Source organism: Cavia porcellus, unplaced genomic scaffold (assembly GCF_034190915.1).
Source record: "Cavia porcellus strain 051 isolate PalLab524CR breed Dunkin Hartley unplaced genomic scaffold, mCavPor4.1 scaffold_17, whole genome shotgun sequence".
NCBI classification, from domain to species: domain Eukaryota; kingdom Metazoa; phylum Chordata; class Mammalia; order Rodentia; family Caviidae; genus Cavia; species Cavia porcellus.
Window position 1 is genome coordinate 67,457,145 of NW_026947500.1, and position 9,854 is coordinate 67,466,998.

At 38.8% G+C, this 9,854-nt stretch overlaps 1 protein-coding gene across 1 annotated transcript; it reads right to left on the minus strand.

Annotated features, from left to right (window-relative positions):
* Nucleotides 1–407: 407 nt before the first annotated feature.
* On the minus strand, nt 408–7,034 carry LOC100723962 (olfactory receptor 7D4). Its single transcript, XM_063228598.1, is given in 1 exon segment — nt 408–7,034. A coding segment is annotated over 1 exon segment (963 nt). The 5' UTR covers nt 1,464–7,034; the 3' UTR covers nt 408–500.
* Nucleotides 7,035–9,854: the final 2,820 nt, after the last annotated feature.

Below are 9,854 nucleotides of genomic sequence, written 5' to 3' on the forward strand. Positions count from 1 at the left end.
CAAGCATATACTGTATCAGGTTACAGGTATCATCCTCTCCAATTTTAGTCTATTCTTTTCAGTAATTATGTGAGTGAGAAAAAATCTCATAAATGACTTATGATAAAGTTTTACATGAGAAGCAATAAGCATAGTCTTGATATGTAAACATTTTTTCTCCTTTGACTTTCATTCTCTATCTTCCAGGCACAATAAAAATATTATCAAATTGAAGTGAAGCACATTAACATCCATACAACAATTTTTGAGGAAACCATACCAGCACTTACTATAAGTTCTTTATGACCATTTAGAAATATCAGGAATATTTGAACACAGTTTACCAAATTTGAAAATTTATGTTTCGTAATAGGTAAGAAAAGCTAAAAGTGGTTACACAGATTTATTGGTGAACGAATAAATACAACAGCAGAGTCATAAGGGACAGGAGAAACTAAACATAACTACAACATAACCCAGTTACAAAATGAAACTCACACTTCCCTCAAAGGTCATAACATTCACTTTTTTCTAAGGTTAGTGATCCATGAAGGACCAGAGGCTGCTCTGCTGAGATTTCCCAAGGCCCCATTCTTACCCTTGTTCCTCAGACTGTAGATGAAGGGGTTCAGTGTGGGGGTCACCATAGTGTACATCACAAAAGCCACTGTGCCACTTTGGGGAGAAAGGGTCATAGCAGGACTGAGACAAATCCCAATTCCTCTTCTATAGAACAAGGAGAACACACAGAAGTGAGACCCAAAGGTGGAAAATGCTTTATACCTGCTCACAGAAGAAGACATCCTTAATAAAGGAGACAAGATTTGAGAGTAAAAAAAGAGGATACCAGTGACAGAAAGTCCACCTAACAGGACAGTTGCCACATATAAGAAGATGATACTGATGAGGGAATCAGATCTGGCCTCCTTGAGAACCTCAGCCAGTTCACAGAAGAGATGAGGTATTTCAGTTCCTATGGAAAAGGCCAGTTGCTTCATGAGTAGAATATGAATCAGAGAGACCCAGAGGATGATAATCCAAGAGATCAGGACCAGTAGTCCACATAGTTAGGTTCATATGATAACCGTGTAGTTCAGGGAGTGGCAGATGGCCACAAAGTGGTCATAAGCCATCACAGTCAGTAGAAAATTATCTATTCCAGCAAAAGTATTTTAAAAATATGCCTGAGTGAGGCACTCTACATAGGAGATGCCTCGATTCTGTGTCTGAATGCTCACCAGCATCTTTAGGACTGTGGTGGTGGTGAAGCAGATGTCTACAAAGGATAGGTTACAGAGGAAGAAATACATGTGGGTGTGGAGGTGGGAGTCAGAGCTGGTGGCCAGGATGATGCACAGGTTCCCAAGCACTGTGACCAGGTCCAAAGACAGAAACAGTGCAAAGAGAAGAGGTTGCAATATAAGATCATCTGAGAGGCCCAGCAGAAGGAATTGTGATGCACCTGTATAGTTCTCTGCATCCATGTAACTGATGCATCTTCTGGAGATGAAGACAAAACAACATTTAATGAAGAGGTATTAGGAATGTCAGTGAGTCATTACACTACAATATATGAAGCTTTGATGAGTGCCTTTCATCCTGTATTGATTCCTGCTAATGAATCTAATTTATTTGACTAAGATGCATACCATTTCTCCCTTTTAAAGTGTTAAATCATTCAGATTCTCTTAGAGTTAACAGAAGTATCTATTTTATCATGGGCTTGGTTTTTTGTTTTTTTATTTAAAGAAAAAAAAACAGATAAAAAGGGTAGAAACAATACAGAATTTCAGAAAAATAAACAGTAAGAAATCACCAGTCGATAAGTTACATACCATCATCTTAGAAATAGTTGCTTGAGTTACAAAATTAAAGCATACAAAGTGATAGTCAAACAATGACCCTGCAAACAGTTCTGCTCAATGATCCAACAAGAACTTAGTAATATGGTTATCAGTCTCACAAATTTGTTTTTTATCTTAAAGAGGGTAAGATTAAACATGGAAAAACAGAACAAAACAGTTTATAAGGAAACAATTTAAAGAAACATAGTTTTCAAAGCAAGTCCTCTGAAAATCTTCATTGTCTATCTTATTGTCTCTAGTTTTCTTCCAAATAGTCTCCATCTTCACACACATTGAATATATACTGGAAATTATAGAACTAATCAGATCATTACAGGATGATGAAGGCTTTTTAGGTCTTCAAGACCTGATTTGGGGAAAATCCATAATGTCTACCATAATGTTTCTCAGTCTCTTGGTAGTACCTGTCTTTATCTTTATGTATGCTGAAATTGAACATGAGTCTAGACTAATATCACTCTGAACAGTGAATAATAGTATTGCTAGATTTTATATCATAATGCTACAGAATTAGCACTGGGTTTCTAGTGTCTCTTCTTCAGAACATCCGTTCATTACATTGTGTATTATATAATCTGTTCCTGTAAACAGTTTAGAAATTCTTCCCATGTGTGACTCTCTACATGTGTATCTATCCTTTCAGTATTATAGGGAAAAACAGATGAAAACAAAACAACAAAATAAATTCCTAGGAAAACGTGAAATGAAAAAGACATATAGGACCACAATATTAGGTGATCTACAGTATTATTATGCTTTCTCTTGTTATTTTCAATAGAATTGTCCACATCATCAGGCATAATATAATTGAACATAACGTTACATAGCTATTTTATTAAAAACACAACTTTGAAGATATTGTAGGACTTGAAAACAGTTAATAATCAAAACCAGAATGGATATCTTTTTCATCTTGTCATCTTCAGAATAGTTGTCTCCATTCCAAGACTTAATACCATCAAGGATATCATATTCGAATGAAATCAGTCAAGGCTAAACAGTGATCTAACGAACCAGCTTCAAATAAGATCAGTCATAGTAAGACAATGTAAGTAACACAGGGTTTCAGTCTAAGTTAATAGGAAATTAAAGATAGTTACCATGATATAACCTGCTATTTTTGGGTTAGCTGTCTGTGCCCTCAAATGTAACATGGGTAGACAGACTGGAACAAAATAAAATCAATCTAAAAAGAGCAACAAGACTACTGTGACTTTTAAATCCTAATGCACTATTAACAATGTTCTCTGCCTTCCTTTTTTAGACAATTACTCCCTTTTCCCTCTCTCAGGGTGCTTTGTTTATTTTGGGTCCCACTAGCTCTTTTAGTTTTTAGATTAGGGGGCCAACCTGTTATCTACCTGAGTGTTGCTAAACCTTTTTACCCCTGAGCTTGATCTTGATCTGTGCTCCTTTACTTAATAAAGTCACAAGGCTTTCCTTCCTTCTAGCTGTGAGGTTCTAAAATGCTCAAAAGTGTCATAGCTTTGCAGTCTATCTGTGGCTGCTGGACGAGTTGTCCCTATTTCTCTCTGGTTTCCTGTCACATATAGCATTGTTTTCTCATCTTTGACTCAGTTTATTAACCCTCTTTCAGGCTGAGTGTATCTCCTATTCAGAACATCTCAATGGATCCTGCCTCCTAGTCTACTCTGCTTGTGTTTCTTTTTTTGTTAGTGTGTCAGGGCTATCTATATTAAAGATTATAGCTTACTGTCTCTTTCTCATTTCTGCTATTTTATTCTTCAGTCATTATTTGTCCAGTTTACTCCTTCATTCCACTGTCTGCCTGGTTCACTGAGGCCTCTCTGTCACTGTTGCTGGAATCCTGGTATTTTTTTTCCTCTCTTTCCCTGGAATGTCCTTCAGTATTTTTTGTAGGGTTAGGTTGGTGACCATGAACTCCCACAGTTCCTCCTTGTCTTGGAAATATCTTATTTCTCCATTAATTTTGAGAGAGAGACTTTTACTGGATACGTCAGTCTTGGTTGGAGGTTATTTCTTTCAGGACTTGGACTATTTCCCCCCAGGCTCTTCTCAATTTGAGAGTTTGTGGCAATAAGTCCATCATTATTTTGATAATTTTTCCATCACAGGTAATCTGCTTCTTTTCTCTGGCTGCTTTTAGTGTTCTGTTCTTGTGGTGTATTTCTGGAATTTTGATTATTATATGTCTGGGTGTAGATCTGTTTTGGTTGTAGGTAGCTAGAGTTCTGTATGCCTCATTTATCTGGATATCATTTCTTTTTTCTATGCTTGGGAAGTTTTCCTTAATTATATCTGTGAATATTTTTTGTAGTTCATTTGTAGTTACTCCTGCTTCTTCCCTCACATTTTTTATTCTTAAGTTATAAATCCTCTTGTCATCTTCTAGCCTTTGAATTGTTTCTTCCTGGTTCCTTGTTATTTTTAAGAGATCTTTTCTTCATGATCACACACCATAAATCTCTTCAAGTTTCAAAAGGCTAACTTTAATTTCTGTCAAGTCATTTTGCCAACTTTCAATGGAGTTTTTAATTTCCTGGTGGTCTTTTTGGATCTGTTTCATGTATTCTAGATTTTGTTTATATTCTTCATGAAAGGTTTCTCTTCCTTTTCTGAGTTCCTCCATTCTTCCACCTGTGTTCTCTTGGGAGGGGCTTATCATTTCTTTAATTAATCTTTTTATATCTTGCCTCACTTGGATCAGAAGTAATGTTTTAAATTTGTCTATGAGATCATGAAGGTATTTATGTCCACTGAAGCTGTATCTAATATTGCATGATTACTGCACTGTTTCTCTTCTGTATTTATCTCTCCTGGGCTTATTTTTCCAGGGTCAGTGGCTGGAATTTTTTTTTATTTCTATCTCTTGTCATGTTTCTGGTTTCTTTCAGACAGATGTGTCTAGGGGGTCTCTGGCCCTCTCTGTATTGCTTAGGGTCTTTCCAAAGCGTGCTAACTGGGAAATTGCTGCTCTCCCCAAATTGCTGTTACCTGAGATATCTTAAACTCCCTCCCAGGGGCTTGGGATGGTGTGGGGACACTCACTCCAGGCTGCCCAGTCCAGAATTCAGGGAGCAGGCAGGCAGGCCCAATTCCCCAAAGCTGGTTGATCACAGCAGGAAACTGGAAAGTTCTGGTTCTATATTTTTGATTATTGTCTGAAGAGGTATTTTCAGAAGTAGTTTCTCTGGGCTCCATTCATGGCAGCGGCTCATAGGGCTCTGGTCATGTGAGCCTGGTGGTGGCAAAGACACACTCAACCACACAGGGACCTCTGGAGCGCTCAGGTGGTGGAGGCCTGCTCAGCACTGGTGCCGTGGGCTTGGGTCCTCGCACAAGTGGTGAGTGCGAAGGTGGGGATGCGTCTCAGCAGGCCCGTTCCCATGCCCATGGTGCTGCAATGCGTCCTTCTCCTCATGCCCTCTGTGATGCGGCCCAGATCCAGGAAGGCAGCCGAGGGAGCAGAGGCGGCAGCAGCAGCAGTGGTGGTGGCTCTGTGGGGCTCCAGTCGCACAGGCCTGGCAGTGGCAAATACACATACACCCCTGGAACCTTAGGGGTGCTCGGGTGGCAGGTGCCTGCTCAGCGCCAACACCATGGGCTCGGGTCCTCGTGTGAGCAGCAAGTGCGAAGGTGGCAATGCATCCCAGCAATGCGGTCCCAAGCCCACAGGACTGCAACCCGCCCACTTCCTCATTCCCTCCTGTACAGGGCCTGGATCCAGGGAGGCAGTGGTGGTGGCGGGGGCAGGGGCAGCCGGTGGATGCTGAGTCATTTCACTCTCCCAGCCTCTGTTGGGCCCCTGGTGATTGAGTCAGAGGTGGTGGCTGGAGGCGGTGGTGTGGGGATGGCCTGTGTCACTGGCGGCCCGGAGGCACTCAGGGCTGCATGGTAGCACAGACAGCCAGGAGTGTATGTTCGATTCATTTTTCTCACCTTAGTTTCTCCTTGGGACAAGAGAATTCCTCTCCCTCTGTTCAGGGCTCCCCATGTTGTATTATGTTGAGTTCTAAGTTGACTATCTCATGGAGCCACTGTAGCCAGCTGTTATCTATCTGCAATCTTAACTCCACCTCCTATCACTGGCTTGTTAATTTAAATTCTCTTTTAATGCTACAGACATGAGCTAGTTTTTTCCCTTATTATGGCTCATCCAAAGAAACTGAAAGGATTTTTTTTTCTTTTCTTTAGCAATCTTCATGTTTCTTTATGCTATATTTTTATAAAAATAATCATGCCAGGATTTTTAATTCAAATATTTATTCTGTGATACTTTGTAATAATGTGATACTTCTCTATATATGCTTGACTTTTCTCTTTATACAGGTGATTTTTGCTATTACTCTATTTATAAGGCTTTAAAGTATATTTGTGCTCAATAACAGTCTCAGTAACTTATATAAAAGCTCTCCTTTATAACATTTTGAAAATACGAATCTCCCAATGTACACTGAAATTTGATTTATTATCTGAGACTTTCATAGTATATTTTAGTTATACCAAGTAGTGGGTTTTATTTTGGTGTATTTGTACATGCATATGACATACTTTGGTTATTAACTCCCACCATATTTCCTACTTATTCCTCAATCTCCTTCCACTTCTTAGTAAAACTGAAAAAAATAAAAATAAAAAATAAAGCTGCAATTTTTATTTTAAAAGCATGATTTAGAATGAGGGAACAAGATGGAAGACAGAAGCACATAGAACTAGTTCAATTCTCTGATAGTTGGAATCAAAACTGCTAGCAAGTATCTGTGTATGAGAGTGGGTGACTGTGGAAATGCATGTGAGCTGACAAAGGACAGAGACTTGGAGAACCACAGAGACTGTAAACAGTGCCAAGAAAGTGACAGGGAGTTCTTGTAACACTGATTCGATTACATTGCAGCAGAATGTGGAGTTACCAGAGAAAGAGGTTGAGATCCAGGAAGCACAACTAATGTAGGCATTGGCAATATCCAGAAGGGCATAAAAAACAAGATTTGGAATCTTCAGAATAAACTAGAGCTTAAAAAATTCTCTGCAATTCCAAAGATTCTCTACATACTAGGGAGCCATTGGGAGAAGATCATATCTGATGTTGGTGCTTAGAGTAACAAAAGCCAAAGAAGTCTCTTCCAACTTCATCCATTTGATGTTTTCCTCAACCTTTACAGGAACTGTATTGACAATGAACTGAGTGTTGACCATCAAAAATAATTAAATTGCAGACATTAGTTGCAGTTATATTGCAGACCTTAAGATGAAATTATAACTTCAGCAATAGAGTGCTAATAAGAGATTTTCATAAATTAAAAATTCCAGTGAAAATATTTAGGAATATATATATACCAGAATGATCCAATCAAACTTGGAATGAAATAGATAAATGTGGTGTAAGTTGATTTTCAGTGAGGAGTTAATGAACAGATAATGGAAGGCAGGAACCTAGCAAATAGTAGAGATTAATTCACAATTGTCAAGATTAAAGAGAGGCTATAGATTCCAAATTGTGAAAGAATGAAATACAGAAATACCTGGAAGAGATGTGGTCTCTGTGGAAACTAAAATTCTTTCTATGCACAGGGATGTTCTTTACAGATTAAAGAAAATGGAATTCTCATTATTCTAGAAGTCAAACCCAGTGCTGATATTCTCTCCTTTTTTTTCTAATTCTTCTTTCTGTCACTGGGATATACTTCCACTCTTTGAAGGTGGTCACTGAAACTTCTTTGTCACCACATTTTTCCCCCACAAAGACAACTTGAAATTTTTGTAAGATGAGATCAGAGAATTGTGGATGGGAGGTTCCAGGAATCTTGCTAAATTTTCTACTGTCTCAGAAAATAAATTGTTCTATTTTCTTCCACTCTCCAAACAAGTCATCTCCTTTGGGTACAGAAAAGATAGAAAACAGAAAATATTCAATCAATTTTGTGCTCATGTAAGCACTGGCAGAGGGAGATGGATTCATCTCTTCAAAGGAAATACTTGATTATTCCTGTTTTACTTTCACAGTCTCAAAGTGTCCCCTGAGGAAAGACTTGTCTTTATAAAAAAAATAGTCCAGGAACTACATGTTGTGATATATTTCTTTTTTGTAATCTTTGGAAATTTTAGAAATCATTACGACAAAGTGGAAATCATTTCTTTTAAGCTTAATATTTTTATTCTTCAAATTAACTTATATATTGATTTAGGTTAGTAGACAAAATGCTACATATATATGCTTACAATATGAAGTATTTTATTATATAAAATAAATTCAAAATATTAACACATGAATTTTTCAGTAGCTAATTTTATTTTGTGTAGTGGTTAAACTCAAAATATTAACACATGAATTTTTAGTAGCTATTTTTGAAGAACATAGTATGTCTGGTGCATGTCTGTAATTCCAGCACCTAGGAGGCTAAGGCAGGATGATCATTGCAAATTCAAGGCCAGCCTGGGCTACAAAGTGAGCTCAAGGCCAGCTTGAACTGCATAGCAAGACCTGGTCTCAAAAAGACAATAATAGTAATAATAATAATAATACCACTAACCGCTGTACTATAGATTTTTAGAGATGATTTCTCCTGCTTAACTAGACATGTGCACCCTTAAACACTAATTCCTAACTGCGTCAGTCACTAGTAACCACAGTTCTCTAAATTTCTTTGGATGCAACTTTTAAAGTCCACTAATGTGTGCAATCATTAGTACTTATCTTATTATACCTGACTTCTTAAAATAGTAAAATGTTCCTCAGATTCTTGCATATGGCTTGTAATGGTTGATGCATTATACCAAATTGAGAGGCTTAGAAGTTTAAGTGACTCAGTAGGGGACCAGGGTCTTCACTTTGTAAGCATCCTGAGCGTGTGTGCATCAGGAGGGCATGGAGATGGTGTGGTGGGTAGCCTGCTTACCATATAAGATAGGAAAAGAGGCTTGCTCCCCCCACTTTTGCTCTTGCTGCTTTTGTTGTCTTCTGCCACCTCGACTGTTATTCCTATTCCATGCCACCCTGCCCAGCTGATTACAGCCTGAATCCCCTACAAACTAGGAACTAAATAAACCTTTCCTTCCTTTATTTTTGGTATCAGGCATTTTCGTCCAGCAGCAAGAGAAATTTAACTAGACGTATTTTGGTACCAGAGAAGTGGAGTCATTGCTGTGATTATAACTGATTATGTGGTTCAAAAGCCTTCTGGAATGACTTGTGGGAAGAGTTTGGAAAAGTTTGGAGACATTGCCTTAAAAATTAGTGCTAGCCTGCTTTAGGCTGCTCTGTGTGGGAGATTCTAGTCAGAGCTCAGTAGGACAGAAAGCTCATGAAAATCCTACTGATAAAGACCAAGTTTGGAAGGCTTCTTCTGGGAAGGACATTGGTTGATGGGCTCCAGACCATGTGTGTTACGCCTTTGCAGAAAGTTTGCATTTTGTTTCTATCCAGAGACTTTCCCTGAGACTAAGATTAAGGTAATTGGACTAATTAACCTGGCAGAAAAAATGTCAAAGTAGTCAAATGTTAAGGTAATGGCATGGCTATTGTTGGAGGCTTTTAGCCAGATCTACATTGAGAGTCAAGAGCAAATAGCCCAGCAGGATAATTTAAAAATGTGAATGTGATAAGAAATGAAGTTCCAGCAAAGCTGTGGATTAAAAATAAGAGCTGTGGCAATCTCCATAGTTAGAAGGAATATGAGAATGGAAAATATGGCCTGTAGGCATCACAAGAAGCAGCAAGTCACCATACACAGATGGCCAGCTGACTGGGAACAGCCAGATGCAAGCTTTTTCCCATAAGTAAGTGCCATTCGTGTACTGTGGGGAGAGAAAATAAGCCCTGTATAGGAACCAGCACCATGCACAGGCTGCCACAGGACTGGGAACAACCAGACCCAAGCCTTTCCCATGAGTCAGCACCATTTGAAGACTGTGAGGAGATAACAAGGCCACACCAGGAAGCAAGCCCCATATGGAAATCAGCACCAAGTGTGACTGACTAGGGACAGCCAGACACAAGCCCCTTCCAGCACATGGGCTGGCAAACTAGAA